The sequence below is a fragment of the Bactrocera dorsalis genome, chromosome 3, assembly GCF_023373825.1.
Source record: "Bactrocera dorsalis isolate Fly_Bdor chromosome 3, ASM2337382v1, whole genome shotgun sequence".
Taxonomy (NCBI): Eukaryota; Metazoa; Arthropoda; class Insecta; order Diptera; family Tephritidae; genus Bactrocera; species Bactrocera dorsalis.
In genome coordinates, this window is record NC_064305.1 from 39,545,813 (window position 1) to 39,567,308 (window position 21,496).

At 33.7% G+C, this 21,496-nt stretch overlaps 2 protein-coding genes across 6 annotated transcripts in view; one reads left to right on the plus strand and one right to left on the minus strand.

The window, feature by feature from the left end:
- Positions 1-21,283, plus strand: part of LOC105231523 (uncharacterized) — a 63,450-nt gene extending 42,167 nt beyond the window's left edge. For 2 of the 5 annotated variants that reach the window (XM_049452129.1, XM_049452128.1), the window contains 3 exons: positions 19,625-19,869; positions 19,927-20,270; positions 20,382-21,283. In XM_049452129.1, coding sequence (XP_049308086.1) covers positions 19,664-19,869; positions 19,927-20,270; positions 20,382-20,848 — 1,017 coding nt within the window. In that variant the 5' untranslated portion in view covers positions 19,625-19,663 and the 3' untranslated portion in view covers positions 20,849-21,283. The other 3 variants (XM_019992511.3, XM_011212864.4, XM_049452130.1) reach the window with 3 other exon arrangements.
- LOC105221931 (jerky protein homolog-like) lies at positions 11,885-14,953 on the minus strand. Its single transcript, XM_049452666.1, has 4 exons — positions 12,751-14,953; positions 12,202-12,684; positions 11,989-12,141; positions 11,885-11,911 (listed from the first exon to the last, which is right to left on the minus strand). The coding sequence occupies exons 1-4, from the start codon at positions 13,543-13,545 to the stop codon at positions 11,885-11,887; spliced, it is 1,458 nt and encodes a 485-aa protein (XP_049308623.1). The 5' UTR covers positions 13,546-14,953.
- Positions 21,284-21,496: the final 213 nt, after the last annotated feature.

A 21,496-nucleotide genomic window follows, 5' to 3' on the forward strand; every position in this document is an offset into this window, starting at 1 on the left:
ATAGGAGGGGTGGTCGTGTTAATCATCCGATGCCATGTCCGTCTTTCTCTGCATTTCACTCAGTTTTTTATATATCGATTTGACATTTTGCACACGGCTTTTACCCAAGAAGCTGGGCATTAGTCAGAACTGCCGATATCGAACCACTATCGGATATAACTGCCTTACAAATCGCACGATCATTTGTCCTTGTATGGAATATTGTCTAAGGCAACATTATAATTTCCGAATATGTTTTTCAGATAGAACTACTAAAGCATGTACTATAGCTGCCATTCAAGCTGACCAGTCAAAATAGAGATAAATAACTTAATAAAATATTTGTTTGCTTCTTAAGTAACCTCAGTTCGACTTGAAAGTTGTTTATATCAAACAAAGTACATATCTGGAAAGAACTAGCAAAACGTCTACCTATAAGTAAAAGCCGTTGGCCGGTTGCTTCTTCAGGTTTACTTATACATACATGTAGTTGGTGTAAGAAATACGTCTGTAAGGGTATTATGGTTTGCGGATGAAATGAAATTTGTTTCTTAGATTTACCTGTCGAACGCCATCGGAATGATTTTAATCCTTGTTATTTCGGATAATAAGAGATATACCTATCTCAAATAAACAAGTAGTTGGAAACTGAAGATATTGTGATATTTTAGCAAAAATAAATACATGCATTAAAGTTATATTATATGTAAAGGTATACTAAATATGTACAATTTTTCTCGTAATTATCTTACATGGCTTATTAACAATTGACCCTTGTGGTTTGTCGATCTGTTATTTTTATTTAGCCCGAGGGTCGTGGTCGGACACTTAAGTACCTACATACATGTTAATAACAAAGAAAATTATAAAATGTAAAGTATTTTTTGCATTAAGAATCGTATTCACGTTACTCCGTTCAACTGCAAAGAAGCAAAAATTTCTTTTTTTCAAATGTGCAATGTGCTGTAAAATTAATGCTGATATTTAGCAACACACTTTTATTTTCATGATACGCTTTATATCGTACATAAGTACAAAACATAACCAAAGTGAATACGTTACCAACAGCAACACATGCAGTTATTATAATTGGAGGAGGTGGGCGGCGGGGCTAAAATGTTCGCAAAAGCATATTATGGAGCAGCAGTAAGTAAAAGGCAAGTGCAACAGGCGAGCGATCAAAAACTGACCAGGTGACTAGCTAAACTTCGAGTATACCAAACTACGCTGTTTGTTTACTTCACTAATAGTCAACTAATATAAGTTGGTGTGTACTGTTAGGCAATTGATGTAACATTTGGAAGGTGCGCTTGAATGAGCTCGAGATTTGCGTCTCGCAACTGAAAATTAAGTGAAAGTGTGACGACACTGTTATAACTACCTACTTGTATATGTATGTATTAATTTCTAATCGAATATTGCAAATTATTTGATTAGCAGATCAGATTTCCTACCTCGGCCCTAACTCATATTGTAACTCAATTTTGGTATCTTATTAACTTAAATTAGTCTGAGTTCTTAAGATGATAGAGGATGGAGTCATGTGTAGAAGTTCACGCAAGTGAGGAAAGTTCTCTGATTGTCATTCACTTGGAAGTGGCCAGAAACGATTCTCCTACGTATGACTCAAGCAGCTCACGACTTCCGGTCCTACACCAATTATCCTCTGGGTAGTCAAAAAACACCCCGTTTGAAGGTGAGCTAAAGTGAGAAGGCGAAACATCCCCTACACAGGGGTGTGCACTGGAATTGGGACCCGCCACATAAAAACCGGCCCCAAAGAAAAATCACAAACTGCTTCGGACGATAGGCCCCCTTTTGATGATGACCATGGCAAACGCACTAAGGATAACGATTTAAGGTAATGCGTGTGGAATGTTCGGTCTATTAATTGGGAATATGCCGCTGCCCAGCTGGTTGATGTCCTCGTTACAGTGAATGTTGACATCACCGCAGTTCAAGAAATTCGTAGGACGGAACAAGGACTGAGGCGAGTAGGTCCTTGTGGCATTTACTACAGTGGTACAACAGTCGGTAAATTCAGCCTCCACGAGGGAACATCCCCAAATGGGTTGAGGCTAATTGACTTCGCCGTGGCCCGAAATATGGTAATCTGTACCAAGCTACCTGGCTGTCTCCGGATCGAAACGCCATCAACCAGATCGATCATGTTGTGATAGGAGCAAAATAGGCACGACAACAAACACAAGGAAGTTTCGACGTCGAGAAGCCGCAATCACACTGAACGATTTTCTACTCGACTTGGACTCCTGCTTTCTGAGAGCACTCGTCAACAACTCGGTATAAAGGAATTTTGGCACGGCTTTCCAGCTCCATACGTACAGCAGCAACTGGAACTATTGATTTTCGGAAAAGGCAGAAGAACAGCTGGTACAATGAGGAGTGAGGTGTCGCAGTGGAGAGAAAACAGACTGCCTACCTCGCAACGTTACGATCGACCACAACACGTGCGGAATGGGATAGATACCGAGGGTTGAAGAGGGAAGCGAGATGCATTTGCAGACAAAAAAGGGAGAGTCCGAAATGCGTAATGCAATCGAAAATTCTGCGAAAAGGTGCGGCAACTAACATAAGGCTTCGATCACAAATCAAACTCTATATGTCATTCATTATTCCCGTCCTGCTATATGGTGCAGAGGCATGAACGGTGACAACATCTGATGAGGCGCATTCGATGGAGCGATAAGCTGTATGAGATGTACGATGACATTCACATAGTTCTGCGAAAGCAGAGAAAGAGGAAGACATTCACTCCGTGGGAAAGACCAGATGAAGAAGGATCTGGCTTTCCAATTGGCGCCACGTTGCGAAAAGAAAAAACGACTGGCGCGCTGTTGTTAACTCGGCTATAATCGCGTAACCGAGGTCTACACCAGCAAAGAAGAAGCTCTTAAGAAGCCTTTCTGCACCATATAGGGTATGAAATTTAATATTTCTGATGTATTTATAATGGTTTGTGAGATGTAAACATAAAACTTATTATGGGTCGGGATTACGCCCTCTTTTTACAAATTTTCAGGCCACTTTTGGTCTACCTTATGCGATCCGCTATAAGAAATTACAGTTTCGTATCTTAATTTGCAACTTAGTTTCAACGTTTTCAGGTTTTCGATTAACGGAATTTTGTGGACAAGTCAGTGGTCCGGTTCCGCTTATGGTGCCAAGATACAGTTATACCAAGTTTAATGAAGTTATCATAAATTTACCTAACTTACAGTTGCGCGGACGGACGTGTCTATAGTGTCTATCTCGATTAGTTTTAAGGGATACAAACAACCTTTAGGAGAACAAAACTATTGTACTCTGCAGCTGCACGTTGTTTTGAAAAGTCAATAATATACCAACTAGAAATTTTTATTATTTGATTTAGTTTGTAGGTTACTGTAATTTGTATTTTAAAAAGCGCGTTGTTACAAAAAGCTGTGAGGTACTGTAGTAAAACTGTATGCGTCATACATACATATCAAAGTAAATTCCAAATTAACAAGATTTTATTCTGATAAAATTCATGGCACAATTTTTATCTGCGTAAAAATTCATCACGACGATGTAATTAAAACAAGTAAGGAAGGGCTAAGTTTGGGTGCAATCGAACATTTTATACATTTTAAGTTACAGCTTGTACGGACGAACGTCAACCTATTTTCAACTTTTGTATTTTCTCGTCATCCTGATCATTTATACATATATATGTATATAGTATACATAATCCAATATCTATCTCATTTGGTTTTAGGTGATACGTACAACCTTTAGGTGAACAAAACTATAATACTCTGTAGCAACGGGTTGTAATATTATAACAACAGTTATATGTAAGTAAATGCGAGCGATGGTCGCAATTGGAAGGTAATACTGGCCAATCTCGTTCACTCAACATGACCAAATACGTCCGAAAGAATTTGTGCTACTTCTTTTTCTAACATCTTTTAAAATTGTTTGGCACAAGATAACTTCAAACTGGTTTTTACTTTTAAAGGCATTTTGAGTTTGGCGTAATGATAAAAAAATCCATGTTGGTCTCTATGCCGAAATGATATTTATTGTTAAGAATGTAATTTATACAATTCTTGGACTGGGCCAGTTTTGCAGATGTCATAATCGAACCGAATACGACTATAGGAAATTTAGAAGAAAAAGATATATGTGATTAAATAAGTGTATCTAACATTTAAAAGTTCACATTCCTTTCATTCATTGACGAACATTTTCGTGATTTCATTAAATATGAATTATTGAACTAGCATAATTGAAGTCGTATTAAATATTCTCCCTTAAGATCTATGTATATACTTTTCATGCGTTTGAACCAATTTTCGAAGCATTTTTGTTACTCTGATTTAGGTATCTCCAAAACATGCATTCTGAAGACATCAACCGCCACATCAAGTGTTGAAAAACGTCGACCTATTAGTTTATCCTCCTTTTCCTTAATATCTCCTACGTACGGAAATCATTTGGTCCCCCGGAACTATACGGTGGATGACTCATCAAATTGAAATTTTGAATTCTCAAAAATGCAATTGTTTCAGTCGATGTTTGAGAGCTCGCATTATCGTGGTGAAGAGTTACCGGGTCTCAGCGGTCGTGTTTTTTTTTTTTTTGAAAGATAACTGGCAAACAAATGATTGTGTAACACTCAGAATTCACTGTTATATGTTGTTTTAGTAGGATGGTTGAGATATGTCCAGTTATTCTAAAAGAAAAGAAAAGAAGAAAGCACCTGTACTCTTCATATATAAGTATTAATTTATGCTTATATTGGTGACATTGGTCTATATATTCAGATCGAAATAAATTCTCGCCCTGTTAACGAATATAAGAGTAGTACATATTTCAGTCCTTCCGTTATTTTTAATGTTGACAGCTGGACGAATAAGTGAAAGCCATTAAACGATCTTGGTTCAATTCCTTTTTATTGATAATTTTGCACCCAAGACAGGATCATTTTCATGATATGGGTACCAAATAAAGGGTAAATAATATAGATATTTTATACATTAGAAACTGTTCACTTCTTTGTGGGCTAAAAGATATTATATTATTTTGAGGTATAAAAGAAAGTATAAAAGAAAGACATTGCAACAATGTCAATGGCCTATTAAATCTTTGACATTGTTACCGATTTCGTTATTCGTTCATCCCTTTTTTATACAAAACTTTTATACGAATGATGACCTCTGTCATTCTGTTTAACGAAACGCTTATAGTAGACTAAGATTGAAAAATGCGATTAATTTGAGGTTAAACTACTAATTTCGTTAATTTCCAACCACCAAATATAAAAGCAACAGTCACCAACCAAGAAGTAATGGTCACTACAGCTGTATATTTACTTACTTATGTGGAGGGTATTGCTAGCTATAATTTATGGAATTGGTCAATCACCTTGTAAAAAAAATTGAAAATCAACAGAGCTTCTGAACATGTACGTAGTCTAGTGTTTACATTCATACATACTTATATACTTATTTATAGACGAGCATATATTCTGGTATTGCATTTCAGTGCGTATAAGTATGAATCGACATTGAGTTTATACAATATATAGATCTATCCATCGATGGACCTATGAAACTATTAGACTGTCCAATAAGTGCCGGTATGTCTTGTTTTGCCAAGCTTCAACGGTTAACGTTTTTTGGTCACACAAGTAAAAAAATGATTGGAAATCCTAAACAAAACACATACATATGTATGTATAAGCACTTGTACCTACATACATGAGCGCATACGGTGTGCATTCGAGGTGCGAGAGATCCATATTTTATAAGCGTTGAGCGTACAGAAAATGTTTATGCGTGACCAAATTGTAAAAAATATCATTACAGAAAACCCAAGAATTAATTGTCAATAATTGGTTGTTCGATTTTTATAATGTCACACATTTTTTCCCAAATTTTTTTAAAAACATCTCTTCACTATGAATTTCAGAAGTAATGTTTACTTTCTTGTTTTCTTATCAATTAATAGGAAGGAAATGCAAATAAATGCCATATTCTTGTAAGATTCAAAATTAATCAACTCAAACAACTGAGATTTCACGTCGAACGTAGAAATTAATTAATTTCTTCCAAAAATAACTATTTTAAATTCTCATGAGAACCAAAATTGTAAATGCAATGATGTTTCAAGTAGACTGGCTTCTATAGCCTTCCTCAAATCACAATCCTGTATCCCAGTCAAAAACAACGATAAATAAATATTGTATTATATAATCCACTAGACTTCTGCAATGTGGATGTAATATACTATATTGTAACGTTCGTTAGTTGCCCTTCTTTCGTTTTAAAGCTAACATATAATGTTACTCATCAATATACAAGATTTTCACATAACGGTTTTTTGCAACCCGGTAATAAAATAGATATAGATAATGACTTATTCTTTATAATAGGCAATCTGAAAATTAGAATCGCTTCTAGAGTTTTGGTACATACATATGTATATTGAAAGAAAAAATATATACGAGTATAACATGTTGTGTTAAGCAAAGCAACCACTACTAATTGGAAGACGAGAGGTGTGAACGTGATGGACCAAATCAAAAGCGTGAGAAGACCCGAACTCAACAAACGTTGCCTATATTTAAGCATGCACATGAAGGAAGTTGTATCTATCACTATCGATTAATTGGTTCGGTTCTTTGACTGCCAAGTTCTCCAGATATATTCCCTAAAGACTTTTTTCTCTCAGAACTGAAGCCAATGTCGCTAGAAATTAGTCTAATGGCAATGAAAGAGCTGTGAATAAAACTTATTCTGAAACAAAAACGAAAAAAAATAAGCATTATAATCGGTGCATCGAAGGCAACTATTTGAAACAATAACATTGAACTATGCCACATATTTTTTCCTTAAAACAATTTGGGTTGCTTACTGTGTACCTGAGAGTATAGGAATTTGGAACAGTACAATTGAACTTAAACGAAGCGCCAACATCCATTTTTCGGATAACAAGAAGCACATACATAAATAGAGGAAATGTAGACTGGCTGGACTGAAATTTTGTTTTTTTTTCTTAATTTATTTCCAATATTTCTAAAAACCAATATGCCAACACACCTTATATTCTCTTTTTTTTTGTTTTTTTGTATTATAGTATTATTAGTTTTGTTCACACAACGGTTGTTTGTAAGTCCTAAAACTAAAAGAGTCAGATATAGGGTTATATATACCAAAGTGATCAGGGTGACGAGTAGAGTTGAAATCCGGATGTCCGTCTGTCCGTCCGTCCGTGTAAGCTGTAACTTGAGTAAAAATTGAGATATCAAGATGAAACTCGGTACCATAAGAAGGTTAAGTTCGAAGATGGGCAAAATCGGCCCACTGCCACGCCCACAAAATGGCGAAAACCGAAAACCTATAAAGTATGTGTTTTTGTACATATCTCGGAAACTACTATAGCTAAGTGCGTTAACCGACTAACAAAAAACGTCAGAAACACTAAATTATACGGAAGAAATGGCAGAAGGAAGCTGCATCCAGGCTTTTAATTGAAAATGGGCGTGGCGTCGCCCACTTATGGACCAAAAACCATATCTCAGGAACTACTGATCTAATTAATTTTACAGCAAAATAAAAAATATGTAAATGACGGATAATGAAATCTCGATTATCACTTTATCATGCGAGAGTATAAAATGTTCGGTGACACCCGAACTTAGCCCTTCCTTACTTGTTTTTCTTTAATATTTTTCCCAATTCAAATATGGTTCTAATGTATTTTTTATGTTTATAGCTTTGATTAGTTTGTGAATGTTTTTAAAAACGAAAGCGACAACTTTTGCAGTATTTATGTATGTATGTACATACATATATGTAGGTAAGTAATTGGGTCACCAAAATTATGCTGAGTTTCATTAATGCAGAGTTCGATATCGAAAAAAGGAGTATGTGGATCAAACTGGTTGTAATCGAACAAGAAAAAATCTTTTAAATGCAAAGGCACCCATGTGATGTAAAAAGACAAAAAAAAGCGAGCGTTTGAAACAGCTGAGGCCTAATGACAATTAATGTTATGAATAAAGAAATGAAAAGAAATAGAAAAAACCAACCGATCAAACCACTCCATGTTGTAGCGATTGTTCATTTGGCCAAAGTGATCGTTGCTAAGGTGCTGATGGTCGTACCTTTTCAGTTTGATGGAAGCCATTGCGCACATCGGTCGTGATTGTCTGTGGTCGGACGTTCAATCTTTATACGGGGAGTTGTTTATTAACAGCTGTTATTTGTACATTTTCGGTGTTAAATTTTTACAATTGAACTATCGTATTTTGCGAAAATAGAGGTATTTAAATGCTGCTACAGCTTTTATATAAGAATGTGTGAAGAGTTAGCAAAACATATGTACATACATACATATGTATATGCATGATAGAAAACAACCACATCATTTGTAATGAGCTGAAGCTTGTGAAGTTGTTTATCAATTTTCAATTGGATTGACATCTGATTTACCGTACATAGTGTTCTAAGGAATAACAAAGTTGAATTGTGAGATTCAAAGTGTACATTGTGTATGTGTACGTTTAAAATGAAAGTCCTCCCAGGGTTTTATTAAAATAACAAGTAAGGTGCAGCTAAGTTCGGGTGTAACCGACTATTTTATATTTGTATAATTTGCAGGGATCAAAGTCGTCGAAATACAAGTGTTGGAGAAACTTTACATATAAGAGAATTCAACATTCATATTCGACTAAAAGCTGAAAGGATACTATCATATTTGGTATCTGAATGACTTGCATATATCATAGGTCTTAAGTTTTCTTGTTGCGAGAGCAGAAAAATATCAAATAGAATATTAGAAGAATATTTATAACTGGTTAATTATTTTTACTTTGCAAAATTTTTATATTTTTCACATAATTTATACATATATACACATATAAGTATGTACATATATAAACTACGCAGAAGTTTAGTAAAACTAATATTTCCTTGTCAAAATAATTATACTTTGAATTTTAATTCAGTTCATGATATTTTTGAAACTCTTTGGGAATGTACATAAATAAGTTCATTTAAAGTTGTTGAGACACTTGTGAAATATGTGTTTAACTTTTAAGTGAGTTCATTACTTTCTTTTCCATTTCAACATTGGGCTTACATATAGTGATTATTAATTTTTGGCTTAAGCATTTTATAGATGAGTAATCCCTTCCATTTATGGTATGTCTTGATGTTATCCGAAATATGAGGATGCTTTCACTTAACTAATTGTAGTTTCTTGTATATTTAAAATTAAAATACTACTCGTCTAAACAGCAGTGCTATGCCTTTATACAAATCTATGCTGAGATTATCACTCAGACCACATACAACCAATCATTTTTTAATTACTATTCTTTAAGCATACGGCTTATTCAAGTTTCAATTATTTTCATATACTATATATTATTGTTATACCATAACAGAATTTCTAATAAATATACAAGGCGACTTGCCATAAAGAGGAAATTTAGAAGCTACACATTTGCAAAAAGAAGCAGTAATCACTACCACGCATTGCACACAAATAAGTGTTTATGTAAATATTGTATGTGTTTATATAGTTTTATAACTGATGAGTTACGTATTTGGACATTTTTCGTCACTACGCCCAGACAACAGTTCAAAATAGCTTTCAAATATAAATAAAAAAGTTCCCAACTTTGAACAATGTTGCATAACATATTGTGATAAAAAAAGTACTCGGAAATTGTAAATAAAACGCAACATTTTTAAATATTCTTCAATTCTTCATCAATTTTGTCGCCTTCAAAGTAATCTCCGCCAGATGTAATGCACTTATCCAATGATTTTTCCAGTACTCAAAAGACTCTTCATAATCACTTTTTGGGATGGCCTTCAGCTCCTCGATGAACTGAAAACGGGTTCCACGGAGCGGTAATTTCAGTTTGGGAAACGGGAAAGAAGCACAAGAAACCAAAGTTGGTGAATAAGGTGATTGATGGGTAGTATTCATTGTGTTTTTGGCTTTAATTCGGTCACAATGGTAATCTCTTTGAAAAAAGTTCAACTTAATCGGGACGAGTCGAGCAACAACGCATTTCATACCCAAAATATCCACCGAAATCATTCGAACGGATGCACGATAGATGTCCAGCACCTTAGCCATTTATCTTATACTTATCTGACGATTTTCGAGCACCATATCTTATATTTTTATCCATTGTAAAAATCGCAACGCACTATTGAGGTGTACCGCCTTAGCAGCTGCTGTAACTAAGCGAAACATTACAATGCAAATGTCACCACTATTAACCAGAAGTCCCCTTGGTCTGTGGCTAAGGTGTACTTAAATTATTTTATTATAAAGTATCCAATGCTGTAAAAAGGTATGATATTAGTATAATATTAAAGACAAAAACGGGTTAAAATTTTAACATTTCTTCAAATTTTTAAAATAATTTACAAAAATTGTTTATGATTTGCTATTAAGCACAATCAACTTCTTGAAATTTTATTTTATAAATTATGTATTTAAGTTTATAACAAATGAGTAATTTTCAAACTTGTTAGTTGATAACATGATAAAGAATTAGATAGATAATTTAATTCTGCACTATTCATTGAATAATATTCTTTGTTCAGCTAAAATAGATTCGATGGCTTTCCCACACACTAACGCGGAATCCATTGTAGCCTTCTGAACGAAATCGCATACTTTGAGAGTATTAGAATATGTCGCAACAGTACCATTTCCCCATTACATTCTGCAGGCCAAATGCAGTCCAAAGTATTTCAACCGAAGATTATGTGATGGCATCGATATATCTAGAGAATTCAGATACACAATTTGAAAGTTTACGTTTTCATTTTCATCAACAACAGTGGTGAAAGCTTTAAAATCAACAAATTGCCTGGCAACAACTGCGATATCTGGAAATAAACTCCGTCCACAGCAGTGCAGAAATTGTCTGTCAGTTTAATGCATTGTTTTTCATTTGGTTTCAGTTCTATTCTAGATAAAGACTGCTAACATTTATCATAAACCTAAAACATCCTAGACCCGATGAAATTGGTCGCTGCGTCGAAAATCTACAATGTTGTTTACGATACTTGTTTAACTCACCAGAGATTGAGGGCTTTTACAAAATCTTCAGTACTTCTCTATATTCCCCGCTGCATTTTAATGTCATAATTAAAAAGATACATTTTTACTTTCAATTTCCCGAATTGATGGTATTTGATTTATTTATATATTCAAGAATATTAAATAAGTATGTATATACCAAACTAAAAATCATAAAGAAATTCATAACTTTGTGATATTCCTTTTGTGATAGACTTTGAAAAATCGAAAGTTTCCCAACCATAATTATTTTTTTGTTTGAAATCAAAACTATTTAGACAGTTAAATATAAATACAAACAAACCTTTTCGGTGAAATTTCAATCAAAACTTATATTGATGGCGACACACCAAATTTGGCGAGAGAAAATACTTACACTTCATACTTGGTAAAAGAAGTATGAATGGTCAAGTAATAAAGCAAATCCGTATAATGCGGTATAGAAATTTCGTGTAATTTTATGGGTGCCTACAATACGTACAAGTACGAATGCACTATTTATGGGTACACAAAATTTCGCAATGAATGCAAAATCCAACGATAAGAAGCAGTAATGAAGTTCCCCTGTTGATTCATTAAATACAGTGCAATCGCGATTGAGGGAACTAATTCGTGCAAGGCCTGTTCCCTCAATCAAGATTGTTGCTTCAACTCAGATTAAGATTTTATACACTTTCTTTTATTATTTTTTCAAAAAAGTTAAATAGATTTTATTCTTGAGATCATCTTTGTACATTCACAAAATAAGAAAGCAAAACTTTATTCTGCTGAAAAAAAATTAACAATTTTTGTTTGCTTTTTTTTCGCTTTAAGGCATTGCTTCACAGCCTCCTCCCTAAAATTTTTAAGAACCATTATATTAGGAAGAGAATTAGTGTATTCTTCGGCCCACTTTATAGCCTTGTCAAAGACTGAAACGGCTTCTGAAGCGGTTATATTGCATTTTTCATTTGGTTCTTCGTCTTCTTCTGAACTTAAAACAGCAACGTCATCCACTATATTCAAGTCTTCAATAGGGTCATCCGTTGAAACCCAAGCAACCAAATCTGCTGTATTAAACGTAACCTGTGGAAAATATTTCTTTGTTAAATTTAGTACTTTCACATATAAAAAATGAGGGCTTACTTCTATGCTCTCCAGCAAATTATTTATTTCCGCATACTCTGTTGATTGTTGCTGAATTGTATTTGAACGTAAGACACTCAAGGGGATGTCGTCATCTTCGCTACAGTTTGCTCCTTCTTCATTAAAAACATCATCTTTTAAAAGCGGATGCCAGCATTTTTCCACGACGACAGGGCTTAATTGTTCCCATGCATGTGCCAACATACAAACAGCGTCTTTTAAATTTAAATTCTTTAAATATTCATCTGTGTTCGCTTTTCCAAACGCTGATCTCAATAAATTTGTCTTGTAATGTAACTTTGTCAATCTAATTACATTTTGGTCCATCGGTTGGATCAATGGCGTGACGTTTGGTGGCATGAAGATAGTAAAAATTGATCCACAATCTGACTTTAAGTCTTCTACTCCAGGGTGACAAGGAGCATTGTCTAAAATCAAAACTGCTTTTAATGGCAGCCCTTGTTTTTGCAAGAAACGTGTAACCTGCAAAATGTTAAAAAAAATTTCAAGTGTTACAAAATTGACAAAAAGTTAGAACCATAAAATTACCTGTGGCACAAAAGCATGATGAAACCATTCTTTGAAAATTGATGCAGTCATCCAAGCGTTTTTAGAGTTTTTATACTCGACCGGTAGCTCAAAATTTTTAAATGATCGCGGTTTTTTTGCCTTGCCAATTACCAACGGTTTTAACTTGTGCACTCCACTTGCGTTTGTGCATGCCAAAAATGTCACTCGAGCTTTTTCAATTTTTCTGCCAGGAGCAGTTTTTTCAGAAGAACTTACGTAAGTTTTATCGGGTAAGGTTTTCCAGAACAAGCCGGATTCATCCGCATTGTAAATTTGGTCGTCGCATAAACTAAGCTCAGCCTTTAGTTTTTTAAGTCTATTTTTGAACTCTGGGACTCCATCGGGATTTGATGATAATTTTTCACCACAGACTTTTAACAGACGAATTCCAAATATTTTTTTAAATCCATTGAGCCAACCGCAACTTGCATTGAATCTGTTGCTTGATCCGTACATTTCTTCGAACAATTGCTTCGCCTTTACTCTAATAGAGGAACCGCCTATTGGCACATGCTTACTTCTTTGTTTAATAAACCAATCATACAGCTTTTTTTCCATTCGTGGATATTCTCCAGCCTTAAAGGACTTTCTTTTGCGGTGCATTTTGGATGCTGCTTTCAAAATCTTTGACTTATTGTTTTTTATTCGGGTTATTGTGGACTTAGCGACTTTATATTCTTTTGCTAATTGCGAACATCCCGTCCCTTTTGAAATTTTCTCCAAAATTTCGGTTTTTGTGTTAAAAGTTAAAAACAACTTCGTTTTCTTTGCCATTTTGGAAGCGCACGTGTCAAAAATTTCAAACCAACTGATTTGGTATACGCATTTAAACACAAACAATACACGACCGCATGCTTTTATTGCATAGAAAAAAGCAAAAAAACGGTACAAAACATATGCACTGTTATTTATTTTTTGTTTTTGTTTAGTTGTTTTTGGTCCAGTTCCCTCAACTGAGTACTAATGAAACTGAAAAGTTCCCTCTACAGAGTAGTCAATGAAAAAAATTACGTGTTCCCTCTACCGAGGTGTTCCCTCAATCGCGTGTTCCCTCAATCGCGATTGCACTGTATCTATGAAATATGTTATTCTTAATGAGATTTCAAAAATTTTTTTTGCCAATGGTTAAAGGTTTGTCTTTGTTGCTTATCAGGCTTATAATTTCTAGAGCAATGCAGATTCTCATAATGAACCCGGGCTGTGTTTGAAGGTTGCAAAGTCAAAAAAGTTACGTTTTATGCTATTATCTATTGACACCATGTCAAGGTTTGCTGAACACCTAATACCTATCTTCGATTTTATACTTTCTTTTACTTCTTAAATTGAAATGTTAATAAGATTAATAGCATTTTAACAGGGTATATTAAGTTTTCCACGCTGTTTGTAGCACACAAAAGGAAACATCACAGACCTTATAAAGTTTTTATATGATCAGTTTATGAATTGAGTCGATTTAGCCGTGTCCGTCTGTCTCTCTATCGTTCCGTCCCTCAGTCTCTATATATATACAAACTCATATCATATACAAATATATATATCATATATCGGAATGGCCGATACTGTAGCGGATAGCTGCTATACAAACTAAGGATCGCAAGTGCTTGTATAAAAGGCATCTTTCGTATTTGTAAAAGGTATTCGATGCAACCGAAGTTAACATTTTTTTTCTTGTTACTTATACATATCTTATCTTCATAGTTAGAACAATTTTGACAAAATTACTATTCAAAATGATAGTTATACGAGTATTTCATAAAATAATCGTTTAAATTATGTCAAATAATAAAAAAACATTAGAAAAATCTAATTTTCCAAAAATTTTGAAGACATTATAAATTAATTTCAAAAGAAATTTTAAAGAACAATCCGTCAAATATGACACCGGTATTTGGCAATATCATTTTAATTTTTTTGGTCATTCCAAATAAGGAAAAGTATTCGGCCAATTATAATATGTCTATAATTTAATTTCATCGTATTCATTAATGTTTTCAACTTCATCATAGAAAGATATACGTAAGAAACGCTTACAAATTAATCAATTTAAACTAATAAAAAATAATTAAGGAAATCATCTTCTCCAATGAGGCTCTCTTCCATCTAAGTGGTGAGAGAAATAATCAAAACATTCGAAAGAAAAGAAAGCCCAAATTATTCGTGAATAACCATTACATTCCCCTAAATTGACAGTTTTGTAAAGTCTTTGGTCTGACAGAGACATCGGTTCGTACTTGGAGAGCGGTACAGATCGATCATAACCAACTCTTTATGGTCGGGGCCACGTGCACACACAGCACGTGCAACAACCGAATTATTGCGAGCAAGGTTTGGAGATTCCATTATTTTAAGAAATTGTGACATTGAAGTTGTGATTTAACACCTTTTGACTACTTCTTGTGGAATCATTGGTCTTTAGCAAAAAACCAGACTCTCTTCATATCACTCTTATTTGAAAAACCTGTAGATATAGTCATATTGATAATATTGAAATTGGTTTGTGGCTGGGCTAAAATCATAAATCATAAATAAGCGTTTAAAGGAATTAAAAAGGCATCTATTAAGGTTAACGAAAAATAAATGTTTTCAAAATTTGATGAAGCACTTACCTACCTTTATGCCGAGTAAAATAATAAATTCATGTTAGTTAAAACATATTCTGTTATGATGAGTCGTTGGCAATTTCCCCTAATAATGATTTTTAATTTAATTGCCGCCTCTCATACTTACATATTGCGAGAGTACCTAATAATCAAATGCGGCTAAACTTAGACTCACTTAACTATTTATTAAGTTTCTTTTTTTCGAATTAATTACATGAGTATCGTAAAATAATGTGAATTTATAGTTTTATAAGTTATCAAAATTGCATTCTTTTGTATTTTCTGGAATAGGATGTCAGTCTTAAAAGTCGTTATGGCAAATAATACAAATTCCCAAAATCTTATCGGTCACAAATTATTGCATTTGTATTCCCATTTTAATTTTTAAGGCACATTGTAATATTTTCAACGTTATCAAATTAATATCGTTGATTCACCTCTCAGCTTCCTACGAAACTAATTATCAAATTGATATCGTTGACTCACCTCTCAGCTTCCTACGAAACTCAGAAATACAGCAAAAGAGTTAAGCAACAAACTCGCATATGCACAATAGGCTAATAACTCACGAATACATGCATAATTACATTTACATTACATTGTTTGTTTATTGTTGCCAATACTTGTGGTACTTTAACAGAAATTTTTGCGGTTTTGTTTATGCTTTTATGCGTTATTTCGCACTTTACAAACTCTTTACAAATAAAGTATGCGCTGAAGATGTTGCGAAATTCGCATTGAACTAACTAATAATATACATATATCACTAATATTCGATGTCAAGGTTTTTCTTCCATAATATTGATTTCATTCTAAACCTTTAACAAATATGCTGCTTTGGAGTTTAAAAACGAAAAATATTTACGAGGAATATGTACAATATTATGCACATAATTAAAATACGACCATGTGGCCACTACTGAAGCACATTGTAAAAATTGTAAAAATATTGATTACGACAGCTTCGTCTCTTTTCTTTTAGAATAATTCCACTCCGTAGGAAAGGCATGTTTGCAATTACTATGAAAGTGTAACAAATCGATTTATTAATGCCCTAAGTATTGCATATTCGTGTTCCAACCAATGGATAAAGTCTAACTCTGTGGTAAAAATTGTTACTTGGAAAATAATTATAGTCATTATAAGTCATGAACCTATATTGCGATTATTAATTCTGACTTTTTTAAGTAAATTTTTACATCTGTTTTTATTCCTTTAAAAGTATTTTCTAAGTATTACAGTTTATAGCTTATTTATATGCTATAATTCATATTTTAGTAGATTTCAACTTCCTATTTCCACATTTTGATAGTAATTTTTCTATCATAATTCTGAACATTACTTCAAATTTTTTAAATAATTGATACACATGATTATAAGCCCATCAACTTCTTGAATTTTTATTTTGTATTTGTTGATTTATAACAAATGAGTAATTTTCAAATTGGTTAATAACACTTAAGATAATGAATTAGATAGACAGGGTGGATAATTCTTAATTTTTAACAATAATATTTACTGTTTTTAATTATAATCATTTTAAAATTTAATTTTATTCATATCTTTTTGTTGAATAATATTCTTAGTTAGGCTCAGACAAATTCGATGATTTTGCCACACTCCATTGGGGAAGTATAGCCTTTTGAACAAAATCATTTATTCTGAAAACATCATGGGATTACGTGGCAACTGGTGCATTTCGAGTCAATGGTTACTTTAATAGTATTTAATGCGATATTTTTATTTATTTTTTTTTTAATTGCGGTGGATGGTGGGGGATTCACATTACGCTGAAGAATAGGTGAACCTATTTTCAATCGAAAATTTTGTTATGGCATTCCGGAAATTAGAACAGAATTTGAAAAGTTACGTTTTCATTTCCATTAAAGACAGTAGCGAATGACACGCGCGATGTTTTGCTCCAAGGAATGATTCGACTGATTGTCTGCGTAGACTTTAGACTTTACATACCTCCACAGGAAAAAACGATGTGATATCACACAATCTTGGTAGCCAATCGACCGGCCCAAAACGTGAAACTATCTACTCACCGAAGTGCTCTCTCAATATATCCATTAATTGATGCGATGTGTGGGAAGTGGCACCGTTTTGTTGAAACCAATTGTCGCCGGGATCACGAGCTTCAATTTCAGGCATCAAATAGCGTTAACGGTAGCCATTGACGGTTGCGTTCTCATCGGCATAATTTTTGAAGAAATATGGACCCAAGTGAGCCTCATCGCTGAACAAAATTTGGCTCGAAAACGCCGGATATCGAGCGGCTTCAATTCTTGGCCAAGATATATTGTATTTTGTACGCTTTCAGTTTAAGATATCGACGTAAAATGCGCCAAGTCGTTTCATACGTATATAAGTCCGAGTTGATGCGAACGACGAAAAATCGTCTCTACACGGTCTTCGTTTACACTCTCAGCTATGGCTGAATATTATCCAATAATTAACGCTGGGCTTCAAGATGGGTGATGATACTCATTACGAATAGTACGCTCAGTAGGCCGATTATGTTGACCATAAGTTGAGCGAAACGCGCTAAACACTTTCTTTACAGAATTAAAATTAGAAGATTTGTAAACGTTGTTCTGTAGTAAGTGACAGCTTGATTGAAAAAAGTACCTATACTTGGATTACCCGTTATTTGTGCTGATTAATCAAATTACAATTGTACATATACTCATATTCATGACCAACCGAAATGTCTCAACACTTCACTATATACACAATTGCTTAAACAGTTGCTAATCTCATTGGATTAAGAAAGGCGAGGAATACCTGACTGTTGGAAATCACCCGACAGTAAAGAGACACCCCAACCACTGTTTAAATCTTGCATTGTTCTGTGCAATGCGTCGAAAATATTTTTGAGACATTATGCACTCATCTCAAATTATGATTGAAATTTGTGCCAACACCGCCGCAATTCCTTTTATTTCAAGTCCTGAATTAAAAATAATCTGACTACATGCCTTCTTTTTTATGCATATATGTATATGGTCACATGAAAACTTTCCCTATTCGTTAAGCTTCGTGGCATATACTTGTATGTATAGTTAAACTGGATTCTTAATAGATGAGATGTAATTGAAGTATTACAAGAATTTAGTGTCATAATTTGCTTTCACTTCATCACAGGTGTACTTTGGATCACTTAGACTGTTTCAAAGTACAAATGCAAACGTAGTCATTGATCACTCCCCTATTAGTTTATGTAAAGATCACTTTTTTATATTTTACAATTACTATTAAGATGAATGTACATACAAGTTTTATGATAACTGGACCCTAAAAATATATTTGACGCCTGCAGACAAATTATGTTCCGTTACGCTCCGACTAACTGCAATAAACGAAGCATAGTTTGTTTCAAACATATTGTTGCATGTAATTTTAATGCTGAGCATATTCATGTTAGGTATTTCATGTACATTTTGCAGCACATTGCCTTCGCCTTCAATGCAAGGAAAAGTGGCACGAGATTTTATGTGAAAATTTTCACTTTTAATTTTGAACTTGCAGTTTTATTATTTGTTGCTTTATGGTTTGCAGATGTGTCGGTGCAAAATACTTTTAATTTTGTTGCGTGACCGCTGAAAACTTGGAAGATGAAACGAAAATTGTAATTTGCTAGCCATGCGACGCTTGTAACTACTCATAAAGTTATGATCACCACTTTAATTAAATAAAAAAGGGTTCAAATGCAATGTATAAGATATACCAAAAACAACAGCAACAATGGACTATGCAAAATACATACATATATACATAAATACACTGGCAATAAATTAGTACAGCCTCAAAAAATACTTGTATGTTTGTAGAAAATACTATGAAGCGGAATAACGTGTAATTGAGAAAAGATTCTTTGATAAATATTATTTTAAAATTTAACCCAACAATAAAATTTGCAATCTAAGACCTTAAGATCTTAAAATTATTTTTATACTGACGTTGCCTGCCTAAAATGGTACGATATGACTGATAAGTATCAGTTATATAACATAAACAGCTATTGTTTTGGATATGAGAACTAAAAATAAAATAATTTAGTTATACTACAGAAGTTATAAAAGGATTTTGAATTCAGCTTTATCAGGTTGTGATATCATATGAAAAGTTCGATTGCGATTTGAAAAAATAATATCCCTTCATCTTTTTCATGGTTTATCTATATTATATTCATTAATGCTGTTGACAGACTTTTTTACCGCAGATATAACATAATTATTATTTTATAGATTTCATCATAGTACACAATCTACCGGTTATTGTGAAAAATGCGAGGGCGCAGTCATACCACACCTCGTCGTCGTGGTCCTAAACTGCCACTACCAGAACCATGTCGAGGAAGCTATGAAGAGGTCTCAGAGTCACCTTACTATACTATTGATAATACGGAAGATATTTATGGCACAACCCTCTTGCCGTCGCAGCGCTGTTATGTGGATCCATGGGATTTGGAGAATTACGACTATGTCAGAAAGTATTTGGCAAAATGTTTTTAATTTGTGCATATTTATAAATAAATATCCCATAACAGAAAGCTGGATTCAACGCCAGTACGTAGTTCCCCTGAGTCTTACTATGAAACATCGATGCCGATTGGCCCCTATTATAGTGCACCGCCAAAAATGCATGAGGAGATACCGGTGGCACAACAAAAGCGCATGGCCAAAACTATGCCACGTAATCGACGTCGTTCCCATTGGAACCAGTCATGTCAGCTGCGTTGTTGCACATCATCAGAACCAATGTTACGTCCATATCGGAATGAAGATACTCGAAGTGAACTTTTGGGTGTTGGTCGTGGCAAATACGAAGATTATATGTCGCGCGTTATGATGAATCTAGAAGCCGAAGAGGATGCATACAATGGTTATGGGGGTGAGTGTGATTGAAACAATTAATTTGTATATACTTATGTATATTAATTTTATTCCGATAGAAATTATGTATTGACGATTAAAAATTGTTCCCAATTTCATATATTTGCAGGCGTTTCATCATCATCTTCCACGGAGTTGGATAGCTCTATTGGTGAAGGATATTATCAAACACCGTCAATAACTTCGTACAAAACTTCTGGCTACGATGCCGTAACATTACCATCATATGGCCGACCATCACCCCAATTGCAGTTCCCAGCGCCTCCTTCACTTCCACCACCAACCTTCTCGCATGATTACTCCAATCCTTATGCAACTCTACCACATTGTAGCGTTTCTGATTGTTATGGTTGCTCTATGATCTATGGCTCTCCACAACCTGTATATGATTTATACAGTGGTAACGGAGAGTGCAGCAATAAAGGAAGTACGATTTACACCAGCAGAAGACCGTCCTCTTCACTCTACAGCGGAATTTACGGGCATAAATTCGGGTTGAGTAAAAAGGGACTTCTGCAAATTGACTACTCCTGCAGTTGGAATGATCTGGATCGTATTATGAGCCGCCATTTCTAAATATGCATATGAACCGCTTCGAAAAGAGCAAACTTATTATAACTATTCATTGCATTGAGATATTAATCTTATTATCGTTAATGTTGTGCAAGTAATATACATATACATATACAATATATTGTATGTTGTATATATAGTATATCTTATATTTACACTGTTTTATTATTATAAAAATATTTTATATTGATAGATGAATATTTCTTAGTAAGTCATAAATTACCAAAAAAATAAATACATATATTCATACTATACTATTTAATAAACTAATTGATACAACGAAAACTTTATTGCACGTATAAAAATCCAAGAGATTGTACATAGTTTATCAATTTGAAAATGATTGATACAAATATTTGTCAATGGTAAAAACATTTAAATTTCCATTCGGTATTTTATTGAAAATATATAAAAACTATTTTTTTGGATTATTTGAAAAAACATTTTCTTTTTTTAATTGTTTTGACTTTTAAAATAATTGATATATAAAGTATCCTATCACTTAAGTTGAATCAAAATGGAACAATGTACAAAATGTTACTAAAATTTACTCAGTGGTGTAAATGTTTACTCCGGAGAAAACGTGACAGGTAATTCCTATCACTAACAACTTTGTAAATATCTAATTTGTTTATTTATTTATCCTTAAAA

Excerpts from the sequence above, each read along its gene's own strand:
- LOC105221931 (XM_049452666.1), bottom strand. The coding sequence starts at position 13,545 with ATGGCAAAGAAAACGAAGTTGTTTTTAACTTTTAACACAAAAACCGAA. Across the intron at positions 12,685-12,750 it reads ATCATGCTTTTGTGCCACAG|GTTACACGTTTCTTGCAAAA; the intron begins GTAATTTTATGG and ends AACATTTTGCAG. Across the intron at positions 11,912-11,988 it reads CCGCTTCAGAAGCCGTTTCA|GGAGGAGGCTGTGAAGCAAT; the intron begins GTCTTTGACAAG and ends TAAAAATTTTAG.